This window comes from Bidens hawaiensis, unplaced genomic scaffold (assembly GCF_021521415.1).
Source record: "Bidens hawaiensis isolate Kalapana, Puna unplaced genomic scaffold, B.hawaiensis_p1.1 tig00035561_1, whole genome shotgun sequence".
Lineage (NCBI taxonomy): Eukaryota > Viridiplantae > Streptophyta > Magnoliopsida > Asterales > Asteraceae > Bidens > Bidens hawaiensis.
In genome coordinates, this window is record NW_027496194.1 from 1 (window position 1) to 24,930 (window position 24,930).

Genomic DNA, 24,930 nt, shown 5'->3' on the forward strand with positions numbered 1-24,930 from the left:
TTACAAGACTTCAACCCTCTTCAATTAAGAAAAAAAAAACATATTTTTCTAGAATATTGGTACCACTCGAGTTTTGGCTGAAATCTTGTAAATGGCAAGATTTTATTTTCCAACTTATCATCAAATTTATTTTGGGGGAAAACTTTTTGAGGGAATAGAATTAATATTGTGGATTTTGACTCTGGACTTTGAATGCCTAATTTGACTTTGAATTTTGTAGTAAACTTTCTATTTTTTCCCTTTAATTACTCAAAAGTTAATTATATTGACATAGTTACCTTATATTGTCAGAAAAAAAAATTATAGCTATCTGTTTGGCCACATTTTCTTAGGTTTCTTAGATGGGTGTAATTTGGATTCTGATGTTTTTTTTTTTTGAAATTTATCAAACCATCTAAATAAAGCTAAATAGACTAATTTGGTCACATTTAGATAAATATTGTTCGGTTTACGATTTAGTTTATTTTTTGGAACCAACCGGGCAAACTAAATTGGACGAAATATTAATAAAAACATAAACATTTTGTAAATTGTGTAATTTTAGTAAAATTAATTATATTGACATTGCTACCTAATATAGTCAGAAAAAAATTGTAGCTATTTATTTGGCCAGCTGCCCATTTTCTTAGGTTTCTTAGATGGGTGTAATTTGGATTTCGATTTTTTCTTTTTTCTTTTGAATTACTAGGTTTGAACCTATCGTCTCCTACCACCTCAACCATCTTACCATCCTATTAAAGTGGGAATGACATATTTAGTTGGCAAAAATTTTGGTCTATTAAGTGGGGATTCTCAATATGACCTAAGAAAGGGTTGACGGGTCACCACCAACATGACCAATTTATTAAATAGGTTAGACATAACAACATAAACCTGATTATTTTTGTGTCGTGCGATAAGTTGACACCCCAACCGAAGAATCACTATATTGGCACATAGGATATAACGATAAATTATTTTGACCCTCGAAATTTCTAATGGTTAAAAAAACACTATTTTGTATGATGTATATTACTATACTGTAAGTGTCCTTTTTGCACAACTAATTGCAAAATCCTGAGTAGGAGAGTTGTGACGATTTTGTCTTGTTGAACGTGGAGCGTTGTAAGCTAAATAATAAAAGAGTGGAGATGTAACATCCCAACCCGGAACAGGCTGACGTGTCACCATTACAGATATCATAAACCAAACGCAATCCATTTAAAAGAAAGAAATAGAATCCAAGGACAACCAACGAGTTAAATCGAACGGAAAGAAATCCTAAGTCTCATTTATTAAAATTTAAAATAAAAGAAAATAGACAGTTTTTATTCTTGAACTTCATTTTTACTTTCATCACTGATTTCCCTGATTTCTCGAATTACCTGTCAACAAATAAGACAAACACAAACAAGAAAATACGGCTGAGCCAAAAATTGGCCCAGTAACGGAAAGAACAATAGTAATGACGATAAGACGAATAAACAGAAGCAAAATAGTAACAAAATTTATCTAAACCAAAAATAAGTATGATACCGAAACTTGATACTTTTAGAGCATATGACAAAAACCGATACTGAACGTATTACTAAACATATAACGGAGACTAACTTGCACGGTGAGTGATGTTACTAAAATAAGCCGCGTATTAAAGGAGTACCCAGAGCCGAAACATATAACATAGACATATAACTTGTAACATATAACGGTGTGACATATACGTGTGACGTGTAACATATAACTGAACTAGGATCAATTCATACGCCCCTAAATGGCCAAAGTACTACCAAAGTACTAGTTAGAGACGCTGTGAACTTTTAAAACACACTGTCATGAAAAGTGTTGTGCTCGGGTAACAGAGTATTAAACATGAAAGGCAATATAACTGCCTAACATATAACATATTAACATAAATTCATATTTTATCCAAAGGAACATGCAACAATGAGTACGAGTTTATAAAATCTATTGCATGCTACAAGTATCTCTAACCAAAACTAATAGCTAAAAACGGATCGAAACTGAACAAACCAAATAAAAAGTTGACGACGCATAAAATGTCCAAAAACCAAAATCGGTTGTATCGATAGAGATAACTTGGTGGTGCTAAAATATAAAATACCGAAAGTCCGTACTACAAAGTAACGGACGAGAGTCAACACTATGAGTAAGCGAAAACAGAATCCGTACCACAAAGTAACGGAATATAAATAATACTAAGAGGAAACAAAAACAGAAACCATACTAACGAAATATAATTAATACTTCGGGTGAAGAAAAACAGAATCCGTACCTTAGGCAAAAGCAAAATTATCAACTGAAAAGGTCGTACTCAACTAGAACCTACATTCATCATTATAGTTGAAAATAAGATTGCAACCTAAACGACATTGTGTGATTTGTTGACAGGTCATGGAGACTTAGGCTTCCAATTAATTTACAACTTAGCTGTGTGTTATTTCATAACACAGACTGGATCCAAAATAATATCGGAAATAATATTGATAGGTAAGAATTTTACAAATCTACAAGTCTTGTGAATTAAAACTAACAAACTAAGATTATTAGCTAGAATAAATTAATATATGATCCTATATATAAAAATTTATTTTAGTCTATTGTGTGACAAAAAGAAAGTATATTTATACCACTGTAACAATTAATATTCATCAAATAGATTATCTTAGATTACCTTCTAGATTCAATCGTAGTGGAAATTTTACAGTAACATATCAAATACTCTTGTGTAGTTAATCAACTTATGTATATGCTTAAAAAATAAGATTCGTATGGTCTAACAAAACTAATGCCAACAAGATTTTAATGGTTAGCTTTATGATCTACTTCATGTTTCTCGTTCCCATCCCACCAACACAAAGCACAAAGCGATTGGCAGAACTGGAGCCAGAATTTGATTAACATGTATTTGAGTAGTCGTTTAACTATAATATAGATAGGTTAAGATTTAAGTGTCCGGAACCAGTCAATCACGACAGCAATATGCGAGTATTTTGAAACGTAACTGAACATATACAGTGAGGGAATGGTCGAAAACTTTACCCGTACAATAGCCGGATATGATCAACGAGCCTAGAAACGGAAACGCTTATGGGCTGAGACCAAATTAAATGTCGAGTGATTAATGGTTGATACGGTATTCTTGATTAATGGTTTTGATATGGTTTCATGGTGAGATTTATCCCAAAGAATATATGAGTTTGTTGTTGGATGGTAGGAAGTGATAAGGTTCGTGAGAAAATATATATCTCAGGAAGAATGGATTAGGTCAAGAGTTACCCAACTCATTATGGTTTAAGGGCTTCTTCAAGTAATCAAGTTAATTTGATTTTCATTGGCATATTATTATTATTATTTAAATACTCAATTATTATTATGATTCAAATTTTAATATGACTTGTCGTTATCTTCTTGATCATCAGGTATGCATTATTTATTCATACTTATTACTTTGTTTAACACATGTATTCATTTAATCAAATTCTAATTATTATTATTATTATTATTTTCGGTTATTACAGGAGATATTTATGCCAAAGAAAAAAACAAAGATATTTTGCATCATGCAATGTCATCCAATCGCTTTTGTTGATAAAAACAGATCAATTTCAAATGATTAACCAAGTATGGAATCCTCCTCAACCATTCTTCCATTATCTCACCTTTCTGTTTTATGCCAGAAGCCACATAGCACAACCATTGGAGCTCTTCCTTTTACTTTTAAACAACTGAAGCCAACATCTAACCTCACTCTTACAAATTGTCAAAAGATGCATGTCTCAGGTGATCATCTAATACACACATATATGCATACACACACATAGAGACGTATTTTGAGGAGGAGTATAAATTAGTCTTGGCTTGTCCTAGTGTCTATGTTTTGCCTTTCTTTTTTATCGTCGATGCTAGTTACTTTCTATCTGGTTTATGATTCTTTCTTTTTCCTTTTCTTTAATTCTCTCCGTCATTGATATATGCTTTAAGTTACTAGTTTTTAACGCCGAAGAAAAAAAAAACTTTTGAAGCTTTAGGCTTGTTTGGAAACAACCTCCCTATCTTCTAGGATGAAAATAAGGTTTGCCGCCATCTCACCCTACAATTGAATAGGATTTTACTAAATACGTTTGTTTGTTTGCTTATTAGAAAGAGATGAATTGGCATATTGGGAAGAACTAAGGTCAAAATAAATAAAGTTGAAGGGCGAATGAGAACATGTAGGTTGGGCTCGGTTGGATTGAATGATAAATTATTTGACTTGTTCTAGTTTTACGTTTCACGAATCATTAAAATCGATTTACAATCATACAAAAACTTATCCTAAAATCATGAACCAAAATATTAAATAAAATAATTTCATAGTATTTATGATTTGAGTTTCGACTTTTAGCTAATCATTATCAATTTAATGTAACCGGGCGTTTTAAAGCTCCAGGCACAACCTTGAGTGAACTGAAATTCGATTCCACTTGACTAGACTCGACTATCAACTTTTGATAGGTAGAGTAGAGAAGTTAACCTTTTTATTTTAAAAATATGGTTGTTTTGACTCTTGAATGTTGAGTTTTGATAGGATTTGGAGAAGCATCACCAGAATCCAAAGCAGCACAAAATCTTCACAATTTCTTTACCTATGTTGCAGTCAGGGTTGTCACAGCACAGCTTGAGGTGGGTTCTCTATCTCCTACAATTAGTTGACTTGTTATGGTCAAATAAGCATCTGTTTGTTTAGCTTTGGAGATAACAAAGTGTGTAGATGTTTGAAAAACATGATAATTTTTTTAATTTAAAAAAGTTACATGAAAATGATTATCCAAGAGAGATGCAACATTTGGTTTGACATATAGTTTGACAGAACAGAGCTACAATATTGAGGCCTATAAGGATTTGATGGAGTTTCTGGAAACACACTCTTTGAATGACGGTGATAAATTTTGTGCAGAGTTAATGCGCGAATCACCAAACCATAAAAACCTAGGTATTCAATAACTTTCCTATTTCACAATTACAATTTCCATCTAAACTTTACCCCCATTTGGCCCGTTAACAGGCTAAGTATAACGCAAATCAGCTCGTTTAACGGTAAACAGGTCAAAATTTCCGAATTTTAAAACCAGATTAGTCCATCCCTAATCACTGCAGTACATAAAGTTTAGAGTAAATGTTATTATCATATTGTTGTATTTATTTGAGAGTTTTTAACTATTTGTTATTTTTCTTATCTTTTGACTTGTTGGATTTACATGATGCTTCCACCCTCATAGCTATGAGAATATTGGAGGTAAGTATAGTTCTTGTTCATTATTATTTGTTAAGTTTATTCTTCTGCTAACGCACTAAAGTTAAGCGTGTTTAATCTAATAAAACATATATTTACTTAGGTTCGGTCTGCATACTGCAAGAGAGATTTTGAGTGGGACAATTTAAAGCGATTAGCGTTAAAGGTATAAAAAAAAAAAAAACATATATTATAAGTTAGTTCTTTTGCTCCAATACCTTAGTTCTTATTTTTTATGTTTCTGCAGATGGCTGATGATTCTAACACGAGAATAATGAGGGATTACGTGTTGGAAACAAGTCATGTAGATAATGATAAATGAAGCTTGTTACATGATGGATAATAATATTCTATTTTGCTTTCCATCAAGTGTTGCATACAATCATGTATATTTACATTTCATGTAATGCATCATATCACACCTTATTCAAATGAAGGCAACATATTACAAAGTATTTACAGAACTCGCTTCCATGAATAGTGCCTAATTTATTGAATCTTCATTTCTCTCCAGCGGCTACAAATGGAAATATGTGTATTACCATTTAAGCATATGTGTGTGCACGCGCGTGCGAGCGAGAGAGAGCGAGAGATTACCTTGATATGGTCATGGACATCAGGAGAAGCTTGGATATGCCCTGTGCTAAAATAAGCTTGAGCATAATCTTCAATATTTTCCAAACTGCAAATATGTTTTTATAATTATGTTATGTTATTCAAATTTTATAAACCGAGATGAGAGTTTAATATCTTAATTACCTGTAAATGTAGTTTACCATAATTCCTGCACTTTGACTAAGACCCTTTTCGGACCGATCAGCCATCCAGTTTAATCTTCCAATCATCTACAAATACAAAATTAGCGACGATCGATTTCATAAATTTTTTTTTTAAAAAGGAAAAGTGAAATAGATGCTATATATATATATATATATATATTTGACATACGGATCCGTTTTGCAAGTGGAAATTGGCAACCGAATCTAGAGCTTTCCCTCTTTTCTTCTCGAGTACAAGGTACCTGTTATATTTAACAAATTTAATTAACATAACTTAACAAGAATTAATTAAAGATAATAAAACATACCTGGCACATAGTCTTAATAGAATCGGTTCTAATACAGTTAACAGTTGATCAGATCGAGTCCACTCATGGTTTGTTGAGGTCAGCAAGGTCAGCAACACTTCCATCCCATTTTCCACTGTAGTTGAGTCCCTATAATATATGTTATTTTTAATCTCAAATGAAGCAAGTAGGGCCTACAATCTTCTAATCTTACATGTATGCATCCATCAGTGCTCTTTCTTCCTCAGGTTTGAGGATGTTCTCACAGAAAATGGGGCCCGATCTCTCAGATGATGCTAATTTAGATAGCAGCCACTGCATGAAGCCCGGGATAGGACTTAAGGTTGCAAAATTCTATAAAAAAAGTGTAAAAAGTTAAAAACCAAAATTAGTTATGCAAATGAAGGTTACATAATTGATTTATACCACTTACATGTATATTTGGCATGTCTTTCTTCACGAGATATATCACTCTTTTAATAAGGAACTTTCCTAAGTTGATTCCTGCTAAGCCCGGCTGCCAATATTAAAAGTTATTCGTATTGGTCACGTAAAAGTAAATGAGTAAATAATATATCTGAATGTCAGAATTAGAATGAAATGGAGTAGAATAATGCAGTGGTTGCTTCACCTTCGGGTGTTGGAGGATCATGCCATAAAACTTCCTGGAATGAAGCGAGTAACGGTTAATAAAAAATAAATAAATAAAATAACATGATGATGGTAAAACATTTACCTGTATGGTAGAAGCTATATTCTTCATAAGTGCAACTTCAATAAATATAAGTGGTTCACCTGACAAAAAGATTAGATACTAGTCATGTTATTTATTCAAAAACGATGGCTTCAGAGCATTACTACTAGAAAAGATACTCTTTTTTTTTTCTTATAAAATTAAACCACTCCTTATCTTCATATATCAGTAAGAGCATTGGAAGCTACGTGCAGTAAGACTGACCCGGTATAGATGGATGAATATATCCAAAACAGCGGCGACCTAGTCCCAATCTCCTCTTTAAATCTATAAGATTACTGATGGGATGCACAGCCTGTAAATATTAATTTTATTGAACTGATAAACATTAAAATTTAAACAAAATCAAAATAATTTGAAATAGAAAAAGTATATATATTCAATAATTATGATCCAAAAATCTACAAAATTGTTTAATAAAAATTTTAAAATTTGTGGATCATAATTCAAAAGCAGTAACAGTGCAAACCTCATAAGCTACAATCTTCTCTAACAAAGAAGCAGGATCGTCCCAAGTAATTTGGTGAAGCTCCAGATTGGCGGGACTTAACCAAGTAATAAGCTTTTCTTTCAAATAAGAGTCAAGAGCACGAATTGATGCGATGTTTTCATCCCTAAATATTTAACATAACCGTCTAAATTTGAACAAAATAATCACATTTTATAACATTTCAACATTTTTTTCATACTGCAACTTTAGGAACTTAGAGGTCAAATAACAGCAGTTATGGGCATTACCTTACGCGATAATAGATAAGATATCAGCACGAACCGAAGCCAAAAACTTCAAACCACCAGGATGTGTGTTAAGCCTTTCGAACAGAACCTCATACATTGGCTTAAGCGCGTGTCTCAAATTTCTTTCAATTCTATAAAAAGCAGACAGTTGACCATCCAAGTCATGCCCATGATCATCAGTTTCATCACCTGACAGTTATATTGTACACTCAAAAGTCAAAACAGTATAAATCAAAATGCAAATTTGTAACAAAAGAAGGCCCACCTTTAGGGATCTCAAGACCAACATACTGCTTCATCAAATCCCGAACTTTAGTCCTGTTGAGATCATACTCTCGAGCGAGAATGAGTAGTAGTTTGTGACGGTTTTCTTGAGAAAGACTAAAATAACCCTGCATTACCACATCCATATTATCAGTTAGGCATGTAAACAAACTGAGAAAACACGAACAGAGCATATTTGGGTTCGTTCATTTAACTTTAACTAAGCAAACAATCGAACACAAACAATAAAACGAACACGGTTTCCTTGTTTGTGTTCGTTCGTTAAGAAAATGAGCGTGTTTGTGTTCGTTTATGTTCATTCGTCAACAGTATCGTTTATGTTCATTCGTCAACAGTATGAACGACTGGTTCATGAACATAACTGAACATAGATGAATGAAAAATGCGTATGGCCTAAAAATTCATTAAAACTATACTAAAATGTAATGATCCTAAAATATTTAAATGAATATATTAACAAATGTAAATGAACAAATGTAAACTGACGAACATAAATGAACAAAAGTAAATGAACGCTCACAGACATAAATGACAGAACGAGACATGTGTTCATGTTTGTTCGTTTAACTAAATGAATAACAAAATTTGTTCATGTCCGTCCATATGTTAAAAAACGATCATAAAGAAGTTCCCGTCAAACGGTTCACTGAACGTTCAGTTTGTTTGCACGCCTATTATCAGTACTCAGCAGATTATCAAATAGCAACATACATGAACATTAATCAACAGAATTTATTTCCTTTACCTCCGAGAATTCATTTAGTGCAGTGTCTAATATCTCTTTCTTGTTCATTGATATGACTGAATGCATTGATTCGCGCACCTGCCCAAAATCTCTGAAAGTATTTAAAATGGATTAGAATTTGGCATAAATGGAGGAAAAATTATCTGCATGTTCTTGATGAAGCTGTATATAATGATTAAGCATACAAAACCTTTCGGTCTTAATCGAGGCGTTTTGAGTGACTGATATGTTCCCTTCCAAAGGAGCATGTTGCAGTTGATTAACTTTCTTCTACCAAAAAAAAAATACATATCAGCATCATATACTGAGAGGTGAACATCAGACATATTTCCAGTTTATAAAAAAATCATAGCAAGCCTTTTAAACTAGTTGAAATACGCTGCAAATGATCAGGAGCATAATTATTAAGAACTATAACAAAGTAAGAAACATAAACGTCTAGGGTTCCAGAACATCAATGCATAGTTGTTAAATTGAGATGTTAACACATACAATACAAACACAAGTATTGCAGTGTTGTAAAAATCAGGACTAGTCAGCGATTAATTACCGATCGGCCAGAGTGTCAGACCTAGTCGGACCTTAAATCTGGCCTTGATTCTGGCCAATTTCAAGCAATTTGCGGCGATTTCATATATAAATATATACATAAAAATTACAGAAAATTGTAGGGGCGAGCATAAACCGGGTAAGACCCATGAGACCCGAACCGGATCAGATCCGTAAGAGTACCATTAAACGGGTCCAGGTCAGGTCTGACCCATTAGAAAAACCCGTGAGACCCAAACCGATCAGACCAGGTTAGTTACAACAGGGTCCTGAAACTAAACGAGTGATCAATTTAATTAGATATAAAAATTCCAATATGAATAACCTCCAGTCGTACAACAGTGATCAATTGCAGAGTGCTAAAACTACAATGCTTATATCAATTTTATTATAGTAAGCCAGTTTGAATTATGAATTCAATGTTCCAAATCTGAATTATATACAGAAAGCAGAGTACTTACAGACAGAGGAGAGAGCGGCCTCATTTTAGAACGGAGCAAAATCGCTAGACCTTTTTTGTTCATAATATTAATAATAATAATAATAACTTTGATTACGATGATGGATTATTTACGCCAACCTATCAATTCAATTGTTATTGTTATAGATCATGGTGGGTGTATGTATTTTGATTTGTTATTGTTAACAACAATGAGCACTGCACAGCACAGGGGTTTTGTTTGGTTTGGTTCCTTGATAGCCCAATTAGTCTCACAACTGGGCCTTGCGTTAACTGAAGCCGACCAAATTTGGCCCAAAACCGATTACCGGTTAATCTTTTGTGAACCTAATTAAACAGAATCATTCATATTTCATATAGTTTTTTCTAGCTTTTATTCATCTATTTAAGGAATTTTTATATCTTCCTATCTTACTACTCTAATAAAAGAGTTATATTTTGCCACTTGTCTTCTTCTTTTTCTAACCCATATCCACTAAATAAATCAATTTAATTTAATTATGCATTTAATATATTAGCAATTATATTGTATTAACTTTTAAGATTAACTTGTAAGTGTCGAATTTGACTCAATTACCGCTCAAAAGTCAAAACAATATTGACGACTAAGCATGTTGATCTTTTAAAATAAAGTTTATCTGTTTGAATTAAAATCTAGATTTGTTCTGTTTGGAATTTTTTCTATTCAATTATTTTTCACTAATGCTTGGATTTCAACTTTAATAATTTTCAAAAGAAATGATCTTTTATTTTCGTCAATAGCTCATATCTTTAGTTTGCTAATTGCCTAAAAAAATGGTGAACCAACACTTTTCAATTGATATTTTAAACTTCACATGGCCAATCAACACTTTTTTAATAAAGAATTATTTCCAATTATCAATTGATATTTTGATTTGTTTAGTCTTACTTAAATTTGTTTGTTTAATTCATTCAATAGCATCAAGAATCCGACTCCATTACTGTTGGTGCGTCCGTTGACACATTTAGTGTAAAAGTATGTCACTTTTCATTTTAAATTATTTTCCTTTATTATACAACAACAATAAATTATTAAACAACATTTGCTATTTATCGCTTCATTTTTAAAATAGTAGTTGACACATTTGTTACTAAAGGTGCACAAACCGGTTTTCGGTTTAAACCCATTTCGGTTTAAACTCGAGCAGTTCATTGAACGTCCTGTTCTTTACACTTTAAAGGCCTATTTGTAAAGAATTTTTGATAGATTTTATATATCATCATCTTTTTTTATAACCTTAAGAAACTGTCAACCAAAGCATTACCAAGAATCTTTTACTTACCATATGCTACCAATAGATTTGGGTCTTCACGTACGTCAATCAACACTTACGTCAATTGATATTATCCGATCAGTATTGGTATCTATGTATTGATACTGCCATTACGACTGGAACTAATTACCATATATTGATTTCCAATTGATGTTTCCTACTTTCCTTTACAATAAATTGATTTCCAAATTTCAACCGGGCATTACATGGAATGGTTAATGAGCTATAAATGGATATGATATGTGAGCTATAAATTAGTTTTGAAGCTAACGTATATAGACATACGAGTTTTAAGCCGTGTTAAACCTATTTTTGACTAACCGGTTCCAAAATATCTTTCTTAGTGTAATATAAGCAATTGTTACTATCATTATTATAATTACAATAATATTTTTCTTTACAATAAATTGATTTTTCAATGGGGCATTACATGAAATGGTCAATGAGCTATAAATGGATATGATATGTGAGCTATAAATTAGTTTTGAGCTACAAATGGGTTTTAAATCGGATGAAACATGCTTTTGTCTAACCGATTTTAGCTAAAAAAAACTCCAAACCGGTCCTAACCCGGTGGTTTATAACTAAAAGCCGGTTTTTGTAATATCTGGTTCAAACCGGTTTGGTTACGGTTCAGTTTTCAAAACGGTTTGTATGCCCATCTGTATTTGTTGCGACATCTTTTTTGTTATTATTTTAATAGGATGTTATGTCGGTGATCGATGACAATCTCAAAGCAGTGGAAAAAAACACAGGAAAGAACATCACACACAACAACGAGAAGACTTCTCCGACCTGTTCAACTTCCACTTTAAAAAGAATCTCATTGATGTGGATCATCCCCTGACTCAGTCTACAACCAAATCTCATTCGGGGACAACGTGATGAAGAAAATGGCAAGCCCAAGCTCTTGATTCCCAAAATGGAAAAATAAGAAAAACCTTCTCATTTAAACACTTTTTAAGAACATTTTTTTATTTCTTCATACCGTCTGCTTTGAATTTTGATTACTTACTCACGTTTGGGTTTTTTGTTTATGCATGCACTATTTGAAATTTATAATTCTTGTGGTTTATGTTTTAATTATTACATGTTTTAATTCTTATGGTTTATGTTTTTATTATTACTTTTTAAAATTTTACTATTAACGATCACTTTAAGATTGTTAACATTGAACGACATGTTTTTAACCTTTAATCAAACTTTAAGAATTGGTTGAAAATAAATAGTAGTATTATGTCTTACTATTAACAATCGCTTATGTTACACTAACATGGATTATAATTTCCGACTTTAAAATAAATATGAAAATTCATACATGCAAATATAGTTATCTTATTTTCCAAAATAAGTTTAATAATTAAAAGATGCTTTACACTTACTATTGCAAATTACTTATTATTTATTTAATTTTTTTTTTTGCTTTTGTAGTCGGAAATTCAAGAAGACTTTTAGTTAAAGTAACCCTATAATTTATAAAATTTGAATAATCATTAACAAATAACATCCATTTTTAAATTTATGGTTTTATTAATTCACCGTTTAATACACGGGTCTCAAACTAGTATTTTAATATATATGCATTCATATTAATATTATGTATTTCTAAGTAACAATTTTAGCACAAATTTGATTTGGGTTACTAATTAAAATTAACCCAAACGAATCAAAAACCAAATAAACCGAACTGATTAACTAGAAGCTGATTGGTTAATTTAGTTGAGGCTAATAATTGAGCCATACACGCACTAAGGCAGTGCGCTATGGGCGCCGTGGAGGGGGGAGAAGGGCGCGGTGGGGTTGCAAACACCGCCAGGGGGGGTGGTTGGGTGGGGCGCGGAGGGGAGAAGGGTGGAGGGGATGATGGGCGCGGTGGGGGGGGTGAGGTGGGGGCCACCACCAACGGCATTATGACCGTTTAAAAAAAATTAAATAATATAAAATACTATATATATACACCATTCATCCAACCTCTACAAACATTCCATTCTCCTATTTAAACTTTATAAAACTTTCTCCTCAAATATGTCTTCCGACTCATCTTTCACACCCGACTTTCAGCCCGATATCGACGATATTTCCAATTCAGATTCAGAGGATGAAGCGATATTTAGTGCCGTTCTAGAGGCTGCCCGACTCGTAGTCCAGAATTGCGAAAGCTCACAACCACTAGAAAGACGGCCTCATCTTCAACGGGATCGCGTAGGTGCGCATGGCCGGTTGATGAAAGATTGTTTTTCTCCGGACGCGACTTTTGATTCGGAACAATTTCGGCGCCGTTTTCGAATGAGTCGCCAACTATTTTTACGAGTAGTTGGTGATTTAGAAAGTGTTTATGCATTCTTCCAACAACGGGCGGACGCGAGAGGTAAACCGGGATATTCAACAATGCAAAAATGCACGGTGGCAATTCGTCAACTAGCGTACGGAACTACGAGCGACGCCATGGAAGAGTACTTACAGATGTCGGCGATAGTGGCTCGTGAAGCGCTTTACACATTTTGCGAATGTGAGTATTAATATTCTAATTATTTATTTCAAAACCGTAACATTTTAAGCATGAATTTCATAAAATTTGTTAAACTTAGGTATTCCACAACTATATCATAAAAAATATTTGAGGAAGCCGACTCAAAGCGACGTACAAAAAATATACGAGGTGCATCATCAAAGACACGGTTTTCCCGGGATGCTTGGTAGCCTCGATTGCATGCATTGGGAATGGGAAGCCTGTCCTGTTGCTTGGCAAGGTCAATATCATCGGGGTGATCATGATGGCCCAACAGTTATTCTTGAGGCGGCTGCATCATTTGATCTTTGGATATGGCATGCGTTTTTTGGGACGCCCGGTGCAAACAACGATATAGCTGTGATTAATGCGTCCCCTATTTTTGACCGCCTCACATACGGAGTCTCGCCCGACATCTCATTTTCCACGAACGATGTCAACTACGAATACGGATATATCTAGTCGACGGTATTTATCCGGAGTGGGCTACATTGGTTCTTAGCTTTACGTGCCCGATTGACGAAAAACGTCAGTATTTCAAGAAAAAACATGAGTCGGCAAGAAAAGACATCGAAAGGGCATTCGGCGTATTAAAGAAACGTTGGTCTATCGTTGGAAAACCGGCTCGTTTTATACAAATGGATAAGTTAAGAAACATAATGTACACTTGCATTATCTTGCATAATATGATATTGGAGGACTCGGGTAGAGCAGTTTGCCAAGACGAGTACAACGACGAGCCAGAGCCGATCTGTACACTAAACGAAGATGAGAAACTTGCTAATCTATTAAAACACGAAAAAGGGAAACGAATTTCAGCCTCCAATCGGATTTGGTTAAAATCTTTGGAGTAATAAGCAAGATGACGGCGACTAAAAATAGCTTTAGTTTTTTTATATGTTTTTTTATTCAATTTATTTTGTATTTTAGTATTATTGTATTTTTTTATTATTGTATTATATATTATTGTATTGGTTTTTTTGTTTAACAAAAATAGAAAAATGTTGGGCTTCGAAGCCCCCTCACCATAGATGGGCATTATGCCCTGGGGCTTCGATGCCCCCAGTGTCCACGTGGCCAGGGGCGGATCTACCTTGAAGGTTAAGGGTGCACGAGAACCCCCTAGTTTCGAAATAGTAATGTAATGCTATATATAAATTCTGGAGTGCACCCTTTTATAAATTTGAAGTGCGCCCTCTAAACAAATTAAAAAGGTGGTGGAGTGGCTAAGTTATTGGTTGTTAACATTGAAGTCTCGAGTTCAATTCTTGTTAGTGACGATTCATTTTGATTTTCTATTATGTTACTTAGGAGTGGGTATACGTCCAGCGTAATGCTTTTCTTTTCTTAACTTTTATCTCATTTTCATGATAAAATTTATTTTTTTTTATTTTTTATAGATAGTTATTTATTTAATAAGTTAATATTAATACTTTCTGAAGTTTTGTTTTCTAGTTTGATTACAATCATTAGGTCATTTATTAGTTTAAATTTTATATATGTTATTTTATTTCTAGTCTATGGTTAATTTTATTTTGTGTTTTATATAGTGATTACGTTTATTTAAAATTAAGAAACCTATTTTATTTCATAAGGTTTTTTATTGATTGTTTTAATTTTACTTATTTGTGTTTCTAAGATTTAAGACCATTACTTCATCACTTGAACATTTAAGAGACGAGGAGGGTCCCGACCCCCTATTTTTTTTTAGAAGTATAAATATAGCTCGTTTACTTTGAATAATGCTATGTTTTAATGTTTTCGGCTCTTAATTTAAATGTTCAAGTCCGCCTTCTATTGTATTGTATTTTATTATGTGATAAACTTTACCCTAATCGAACCGACCCGAACCGTCTAACCGGTCCGATTCTATGAAATTGAAACATCCAAAAAATAGTGTACCCCCTTAAAAAAATTTATGGATCCGCCACTGCACGTGGCGTTGACGTGGCACTGTGGAGGGGCTTCGAAACCCCCCACCATAGCACACAGCCTAACAAGAATGATATGTGTTTAGTTTTTTTCCTTTTAAAGATTTACACGTATGATTTTTTATTTTACCACGTTTGATGTTAAAACATATACCAAGTCAATATAATACTTTTACTTTTAAAAAAACAACTAGATACAAACGTGGGTGATTAACTAAAATAGAACCCACAATCTCCATGCTCGATTGAATGTGAATAGTGATTTTGTGACATTGGTCACAATTCTAGCCTTTTTTTTTCTTAGGTTGACAGATCGATTTCTTATCTTTGATTTCCCTTATGTCAAACTAACAGGTCTAGTACGCATTGTATATTGTTATGTTGCATTAAATACTCTATACTTCTACTCCGGTTGTTGAGTTTGTCTAGGCAATTCAGTGTTTTAAATTGTAATGTTTGGACATCTTGGTCCGGTGTTATCGCGTCCGAACATTGTGGCTAGGGGTTGTCGTCCCAGGATATCATAGTTCGTGTTTCGATATCTGCGTAATCCAGCGTTACTACCAAACCTCAAAGTTCGATGTTACCGTACGCGTAACACCCACAAATTTGAAGACAAACTTCATATCTACCTAAAAGTTCAAGCATCATATTCACAAGAAGGTTCCAGTTTTCACAAAAAGTTTAAACGTCAGTTTTCTTTTTGTTTCATAACATTATATGTGGACTCAAATATACAAATTTTATCTTAGCCTTCAATTTTTCAAATTGATAATCTATTTACACATATATAAATGTTATATATGTGTAACTATACTATTTACATATTTGTAAATCTTTAAAAGTCAATCATTAATTTCTTCAAACTGAGCTTTAAAGATTTACAAATGTGATCGACTTAAAGATTTACAAATATGTGTAACTATACTATTTACATATATCTTAATCTTCATACTCATCTTTTACATATATTTGTTACTATTCGAGCACGTCAATGCTCTTGGTTGTAAGATTCAAGAACAGGGATATTGCGGTTTTGTGATTGTTGAATCTCAAAGCTTACATATAAACTTCCATTTATTGGTGAAGCTTGTTCTTATTCTTTGGTGGTTTTCATTTCCAAGATTAAAACCTTTCATTGCACACTTTTAAGTAGCTTTAAAGTGTTCTTGACATTGGTAAAGCTAAAACTAAATAAAGCTTGCAGGTGTGGATTTGTTTTGTTAGGATCGGTTTGCAAACACACACACAAACAAACTATAGAAAAGTAAAGAACACGCGAAATTTACGTGGTTTGGTCTAAACTGGCATACGTCCACGGGCTACAACCAGGGTATTTTGTTATTGCTACTTACAAGTACAAAATATGTATGTATATGGATACATTAGGTTTACTAACTTATTCAACAAGAAACAAAAATGGGCCCTAATAAAGAGATATAGGGTAGCCCAAAACCTCCCATGGCTTCTATCTTCATTAAAACCAAAACATTAGTGCGAACCCAAGCCTTCTCAAACCCAACATGTTTTGAAGAATAACACATTTGAGTTCTTACAGCTTCATCAAAGGACAACCACTTCTCATAAAAGATTGTAATGTTCTAAACAGCCTATTGATATTATTTTATTAGTTGCATCTTCATACATATATATTAATCTTGGTGGGATTTGTTTTATTAATCATCTTGACCATTTTATGAAATGGATGGCTATCGCTACTCAACAAAGGTTGTAATTTCAAAACACCTTTGATTTCTTATTTTACTTGCAAATGGATCATTGGTGGGATGTATATTTATAATGTTGTATATGTCTTTGCTTTCGTTGACTAAAAATTAAAAAGACCATATACAATGAATGTTGGCATCATTAGTTTCACTATTTATTTACTGCGGGATGACTCCATTGGTTTTTAGGTGATTTGTGTTGTAAATGGAACTTGTCCTGATTGGATTCTATCTTTGAGTGCCTTCAAATACCTCTGAAGGCCTATTAGGTGACCTCTGAGTTGGTCTTAATAGACAGACTTGGTATCTGGTCAAAAGTAGTTATGTTTTTCTCAATACTTTTATTCTATCGTGATGGTGTAAAATATAATTTCCAACACATCAATCTATGTACTAATAAAGTATACTGAAACAATCAATGGAGATTGAAGAAAAAAAATTCACAAGTTTAGATTCGAATATGAAGATTATTAAGAATCAAAATGATTGAAATTAAGAGCTGATGATTTAGTCGAAGACCACCAATTCCTTTTCTCTAGAAAATTATGTCACTTCATACAACATATGCGACATATATGTCACAACATAGATCATAATTAAACTATGATATATGTGATAGTTCGCTTAAAGTTTGTGCATGATCAAGTGAGAGCCAAACTGAGGTTGTAAAGTAGGCATTGCGAGTATGATGGAGATAGCTCAAAAGAAAAGTGTTGCAAAATCATTGAAAGAGCTATTTTCGCTTCTAGTATAGCGAAATTCTGGCCAATACATATGCGCGGCCCCCCACCAAACGGAAGGTATGCAGCTTGTCCTTTAGTAACCTTTGAAACACCGTCAGAAAATCGTTCAGACTTAAAGTCGTTCACATCTTCACCCCACATATCTTTTTCATGATGCAAAATCAATGCATTTATTTGGATAAGGGTCCCCGTGGGTAAGGTTACGTTACCTAATTTGGTTTCATCATGTATTAGTCGTCTCAGTAACACGGCCGGTGGATACAGTCTTAGAACCTCATTAAATATAACGTTCATCTGCATATAAAAGAAATTAGAACAATTGAACGTATTTTAAAAATAGTCATCAATCACATGTTTTAATAGTATAGTAGGTAAACTTACAACTTTTAGATGACTCAAGCCATCAATATCTGGTCTTTTATCTCCAAAGACATGTAAAACTTCTTCTCTAGCACGTGTTTGCCATTCTAAGTGTTCACCTAATAAAATCATAGTCCAAACAAGCATATTTCCTGTGGTCTCCTACCCAGCAAAGTAGAAAAGTTTGCATTCTTCAATTACATCTTCAGTGCTTAATCCGTAAATGTTATTTCCATGTTGTTTAATTTCTTTGTCATTGGAATCCAAAAGTATTCCCAAAAGGTCATCATGGCTAGCTTCCCCGGCTTTCATCGCAACAATTCATTTATTGATTATACTTTTTATTGAACTCCTCACTTGTTGGTCAATCTCTTTCATCCTTTTATTGTTTCTTGTCGGCAAAAATCTATTCGATCTTATTTATTAGCACAAGATTCTTCTGATGTTACCAATTTAATCGTCTAATAAAGTTTGGAAACTCACTTACCTTGAACCTGGAATGTAAACTGAATTTGCAGCCTTCATAACGAACGTTGCTTGTTCCCTTTGAAGCTCAAATATCTTTCTTCCTTCCTCAAAACTACTACCGAACGCTGTACGTGAGATTACATCGCTTGAAAAAGTTTGAAGATAAGGCCATACATCCACTTCACATGAGCTTTCTTGGGTTAAAAGTTTCTCCCATTTGTCGATCATCTCAACACAACTCACGTAAAAGGATGGTATCATGTGCTGCAAAAACAATTATAGACATTTTCTTAATAACTTTTAGGGATAATAGATCGGCAAGATTGGAAATAAATAATCTCACCTTTTGTGTATTGGCCGATAATTATCTCATCTTTAAAAATCTCTGTCAACGGTCCAACCTTTCTAACTATTTTTCTCTCAGTGGACTTCCGTTAAAAACACTTAACGTCGTTCATTTTTTTCCTGAATTTCAAACTGTTGTTTTAGGGCTTTTAATCGGAAGAAAGATATAAGTCGACTAATGTAAAAGTTATCTCAAAACGGTAATTCAAATAGCTTAATTTTTGTTAATTGGAAATTCAAACACCGAATTGAAACAATGTTTCGTCATTTGAATTTCCGTTTCAAGATAAGTTTTATATTAGTCGACTCGTATCCTTCTTTTGACTAAAAGCCCTAAAACATTGGTTTAAAGTTCAGAAAAAAAAACTTAACGTCGTTAAGTGTTTTTTTAACGGATGTCTATTGAGACAAAAATAGTTGAAAGGTTGGACAGTTGGCAAGGACTTTTATAGATGGAATTATTATCAGCCCATACACAAAAGGTGATATTACTTATTTCCAATGCCTAATAAATTAAGGTATGTTAACTAGTAACAAACAAGAAAAATGAATAACATGAAACCTTGAGCTTCTCCGTATGGAATGCAGGGTTGATGATTTTTCTATGTTTAACCCATTGATCACCCTCAGCATCTACTAAACCTTTAGCTAGCAACTTTGTTAATGGATTACCTCCTCTTGGCTTTTGGTAACTATTATAATTAGCCAACACTTCTGGTATCATAGTAGGTTCAGATAAATGTACCACAGGTTTTGTTCCCATCCATGTAAAACAATTGTTACCTATATAATCAAATACAAAAGGCCTAAAATTATAATAATAACATTTATTACAGTGTTAATTTTTTTTTAAAGTTATTGTTACACTGGGTCATGAGTTTCTCAACTCAAGTGGGCTTTCAAATTATCCGTTCTATATATAGGAGTAGGTTCATTTCTTAAGTGTTATTGATTGCAAAATGTGCGATAAATAAACATTGGTTTGAAGTTCAGAAAAAAAACTTAACGTCGTTAAGTGTTTTTTAACAGAGGTCCATTGAGATAAAAATAGTTGAAAGGTTGGACTGTTGACAAAGAGTTTTCTGTTGGCAGGGATTTTTAAAGGTGGAACTATTATTAGCCCATACACAAAAGGTGATATTATTTATTTCCAATGCCTAATAAATTAAGGTATGTTAATCTAGTAACAAACAAGAAAAATGAATAGCATGAAACCTTGAGCTTCTCCGTATGGAATGCAAGATTGATGATTTTTCTATGTTTAACCCATTGATCACCCACAAAATCTACTAAACCTTTAGCGAGCAACTTTGTTAATGGATTACCTCCTCTTGGCTTTTGATATCTACTATAATTAGCCAACACCTCTCGTATCATAGTAGGTTCAGATACATGTACCACAGGTTTTGTTCCCATCCATGTAAAGCAATTGTTACCTATATAATCATATACAAAAGGCCTAAACTTATAATAACATTTATTACATAGTGTTAATTTAAAAAAAAAAGTTACTATTACATTAGGTCATGAGTGTCTCAACTCAAGTGGGCTTTCAAATTATCCGTTCTATACATAGGATTAGGCTCATTTCCTAAGTGTTTTTTATTGTAAAAAGTGCGATAAATAAACCAACCAATCATAAATTTTCATTTGTGATATGATTTATTTTAATCATAGAGGTAGTTTAATACAAATGATTTTTCTTATGTTTCGTAACTAATTATCTATGAATATAGTTACATACTAATTGTTTTTATATATTTTCTTATTATAATTTATATTTTTCCTTATTATAAGTTATAATTTTTGTTCCCTAATTCCAGTTTATTAAAAAATTATGAATTCTAACATTTTTTTATTACTTTTTTTTCTTATTTTAACAAACAACCCTATATTTTTTAATTCTGAACCATTTTTATATTATAATTTATACGTAATTCAAATTCCCATAATCAATATCTTCCCTTGTCAATAAATAAATAGATCTACATTTTTTATTTTATTTTTTATATCAAGATTTTTATATAAATAAAACCAACAGCGAGTTAAACAAATTAAAGCTATCATTATCCCTTTAAATAAAGCGAATTTAGCATTTGTGTATTGAAAAAAACAAGGCTTCATCGAAACAAAATAATATTTACGACAAAAACACACTGCCATTTCATCTCAGCTTAATTTAGACATGCATTGTGCAAGTGAATATTAGTTATATGCTAGTGAAATGAAAAGAACTAATAATCCCTGCGTGGTGAAATAAGATTTACGTGTAGGTCATATATAGGATGCCATATGCACGTTACACTAATGTAGAATGTTATACTAATGTAGGATGTCATGTTCGTCATGTAGATGATTAAGATCTATGCTTAGGTTATATGTAGGATGTTAAGTTCTTTTTGTATGTTATAATGTTATTTATGTATGTTACTATTTTCTATGTGTTTATTTGATGTGTAGGATGTATTAATTTATGTGTAGGTTATATTATTCTATGTGTAGATTTGATGTATAGGTTGTAACACATTTTTTTTGTAATGGATGTATTAATTCAAGTGTAGGATGTACCAATTTATGTGTAAGATACGTTAGTTTATGTATAGAATACAATGTCAAAATTCTACATGTTTGATATGTAAGAGAGAACGTTTTATGATTTCGGAGCACAACAAATTTGAAAGTTTATGTTTTACTCATTAATGAGAGGGCCGTCCCCAAGAGCTCAATGGTCTTTGTTGGCCTTGCACGAATTATAAATATGGGCTTCAAAATATATTAAAAGAAATAAAAAGCTCATATAATATATAAAATATATTCAAAGGAACTAAAAAATTATGTGTCTTGCACAATTGACTAGCTCACACATACTCTAAGACGGCCCTAAATTAATGACTACAATATCACATTTAATTAATGTGTATTTTAGAGTAAAAAATTTTGAAAATGTATGTTGTACTCTTTAATGGCTAGCATATCACATTTAATTAATGTGTAAGATTAATTGATTAAATGTGATATCCTGATGTTCAAAAAAAAATAAAAAAATTAAATGTGATATCCTAGTCATTAAATACACACATCCTATATATTAATTAAATATCCCACTCATTAAATATACTTTCAAACTCATTAAATATAGAGAAAATTTCTAAAATAGCCTCTTTTAGAGAGAGTTTTCTTAAAATAGCCATTTTTTCTTTAAAATTTTTTAAGATTTGGACTTTCCATATGCATTGGGAAAAGATAATAATATAGGGGTAGCAGACCAAATTTCTAAAGAATGTTAGGGAGGAGACCAGATTTGGAAAAATAATAAAGGGAAAGTTCAAATTTTTTGAAATCTTGGAGTAAAAGTTCAGATTTTTACTAAACTTTTTTTCTCAAAAAACCGTCTTAAGAGATTGTTTTTTTTATGTTTCCTACCTTTCCCGTCCACATTTTCAAATTCTAGGAAAAAGAGATTTTGAAATATCGTCTTGAGAGACGAGATTCTTCCACCACCACCACCCACCGTTCGCCACCACCACCATCCACCCCCACCACCCACCCACCGTTCGCCACTACCATCGATCACCACCCACCACCATCGTCCGCCACCACTATCCATCACCACCACCCACCATCCTCCACCACCACCGTCTACCACCTGATGGTAAAGATGAAAATGAAGATGAGAAGGTGAAGATGAAGATGAGAAAGATGAAGAAGAAGAAGATGATGATGATGATGATGACGATGATGACGACAACGACGATGACGACGGCGGCGGCGGAGGCGTGGGTGGTGGTGGTGGTGGAGGACGGTGGGTGGTGGTGGTGGATGGTGGCGGTGGTGGTGGTGGTAGAAGGCGAACGGTGGGTGGTGGTGGTGGTGGTAGAATCTCGTCTCTCAAGACGAGATTTGAAAATCTCTCTTTCCTAGAATTTGAAAATATGGACGGGAAAGGTAGGAAACATTGAAAAACAGTCTCTCAAGACGGTTTTTTGAGAAAAAAAGTATAGTAAAAATCTGAACTTTTACTCCAAAATTTCAAAAAAAATTGGACTTTCCCTTCATTATTTTCCCAAATCTGGTCTCCTCCCTAACTTTCTTTAGAACAATGAGCACTACACAGGGGTTTTGTTTGGTTTGGTTTCATTCCTTGATAGCCCAATTAGTCTCACAACTGGGCCTTGCGTTAGCTGAGGCCGACCAATTTGGCCCAAAACCGATTACCGGTTAATCTTTTGTGAACCTAATTAAACAGAATCATTCATCTAACTAATGTATTAAAGCAACACAATTTTGTCCACATGTCCTTCACCTAGGTTGTCCACATAGGCTTCCATGTCATCAACCTTCTATAAATCTAATTTCCACATATTCACAATAAAATTTTAATCAATGATATTGACTTTTATATTTTTGTAACTTATTAATGTAATTATGCTATTAATTATTCGAATTAAAATAAATTTTATTAAATTTACTAGGTTTAATTTGTTCATCGTTTCTTCTTTAAAAGCCACATGCTTCGTTCAAAAATCATAACGCTCGCCATTGTTTGTAACCAGATATTTTGAATGTTAAACACAAATATTAATTATATTACTTTATAATATAATATATATTTATATAAACTTTGTGTATTGTTTATTTAAGTATTTGTATGAGTTGTATCAATCTTTTTATCAAACTCTATTCTTCTTAAAAATATAAATCCCTATATCAAATTAATATTAGTACTAAATGATTTATGTTTTTAGTAACAATCGTGTGTTATTAGTAAGAAAAGTTAATTAAATAAATTTTAACTATTATATACAAGGAAAGTTTTTAGAGATTTATGTCGCACTTTGTAGATTAAAATTAAAGACGGAGTCAATCTTCTAATATTCAATTAAGAGGGTAACTACAAATGCTGGATAAGAAGAAATTTTTTAAGATTAATGAAAATTTACCATCTAATTTTCTTTTTTTTATTTTATGAAAATTTTATTGTATTCAATGTTGTAATACATCTTTATATTCATTCATCTAATACCAAATTAATATAAGTATTTCACATTGTTTTGATCTTTTGTTAATATAGTTTACACAATCCGTGTATACACAGGTATTTAACTTAGTCTAACTAATATATTAAAGCAACACAATTTTGTCCACATGTCATTCACCTAGGTTGTCCGTATAGGCTTCCATGTCATCAACCTTCCATAAATCTAATTTCCACATATTCACAATAATATTTTAATCAATGATATTGACTTTTATATTTTTGTAACTTATTATTGTAATTATGATATTAATTATTCTAATTATTGTTAGAATTAAAAAACTTATTAAATTTGCTAGGTTTAAACTGTTCATCGTTTCTTCTTTAAAGGCACATGCTTCGTTTAAAAATCATAACACTTCCCATCGTTTGTAACCAGATTCTTTGCCTCATCTATAACCTATGCAGTCGATATTGCCGATATATCACCGATATATCAGTGATATATTGGTTATCGGTCCTTGGCGATATATAAGTCAGAATATCAGTTCAGAATATCGGTACCGATAATATCAACAATATTGACCGATAGTTGACTAATATTTGACCGAAATACCACTGATATTCCCGATATGAGTGTTTTAAGCCTTAATTATCAATTTTAGTGTTCAATGTTATTGTTTTAAGTCTTAATCAATTCTTACTTGC

At 32.6% G+C, this 24,930-nt stretch overlaps 1 protein-coding gene and 2 pseudogenes across 2 annotated transcripts; 1 reads left to right on the top strand and 2 right to left on the bottom strand.

Annotated features, from left to right (window-relative positions):
* The first annotated feature begins 3,623 nt into the window (after positions 1 to 3,623).
* On the top strand, positions 3,624 to 5,624 carry LOC143587542 (chaperonin-like RBCX protein 1, chloroplastic). Its single transcript, XM_077068808.1, has 6 exons — positions 3,624 to 3,780; positions 4,568 to 4,662; positions 4,855 to 4,972; positions 5,259 to 5,275; positions 5,376 to 5,438; positions 5,520 to 5,624. The coding sequence occupies exons 1-6, from the start codon at positions 3,624 to 3,626 to the stop codon at positions 5,592 to 5,594; spliced, it is 525 nt and encodes a 174-aa protein (XP_076924923.1). The 3' UTR covers positions 5,595 to 5,624.
* Positions 5,625 to 5,653: 29 nt separating this feature from the next.
* Positions 5,654 to 9,939, bottom strand: LOC143587543 (uncharacterized; annotated as a pseudogene). Its single transcript, XR_013144910.1, has 16 exons — positions 9,871 to 9,939; positions 9,051 to 9,130; positions 8,861 to 8,951; positions 8,096 to 8,222; positions 7,836 to 8,019; positions 7,562 to 7,706; positions 7,297 to 7,387; positions 7,075 to 7,133; positions 6,936 to 7,003; positions 6,772 to 6,883; positions 6,553 to 6,692; positions 6,360 to 6,488; positions 6,221 to 6,293; positions 6,032 to 6,117; positions 5,870 to 5,954; positions 5,654 to 5,789 (listed from the first exon to the last, which is right to left on the bottom strand). The product of XR_013144910.1 is annotated as an uncharacterized LOC143587543 (transcript).
* A 7,950-nt stretch (positions 9,940 to 17,889) lies between these two features.
* Positions 17,890 to 24,930, bottom strand: part of LOC143587545 (cytochrome P450 CYP72A219-like) — a 45,318-nt pseudogene continuing 38,277 nt past the window's right edge.

Bases quoted from the DNA above. Each gene is read 5' to 3' on its own strand.
- LOC143587542 (XM_077068808.1), top strand. From the start codon at position 3,624: ATGGAATCCTCCTCAACCATTCTTCCATTATCTCACCTTTCTGTTTTA. The intron at 3,781-4,567 runs GTGATCATCTAA...GAGTTTTGATAG, and splicing joins TCAAAAGATGCATGTCTCAG to GATTTGGAGAAGCATCACCA. The intron at 4,663-4,854 runs GTGGGTTCTCTA...TTGACAGAACAG, and splicing joins TTGTCACAGCACAGCTTGAG to AGCTACAATATTGAGGCCTA.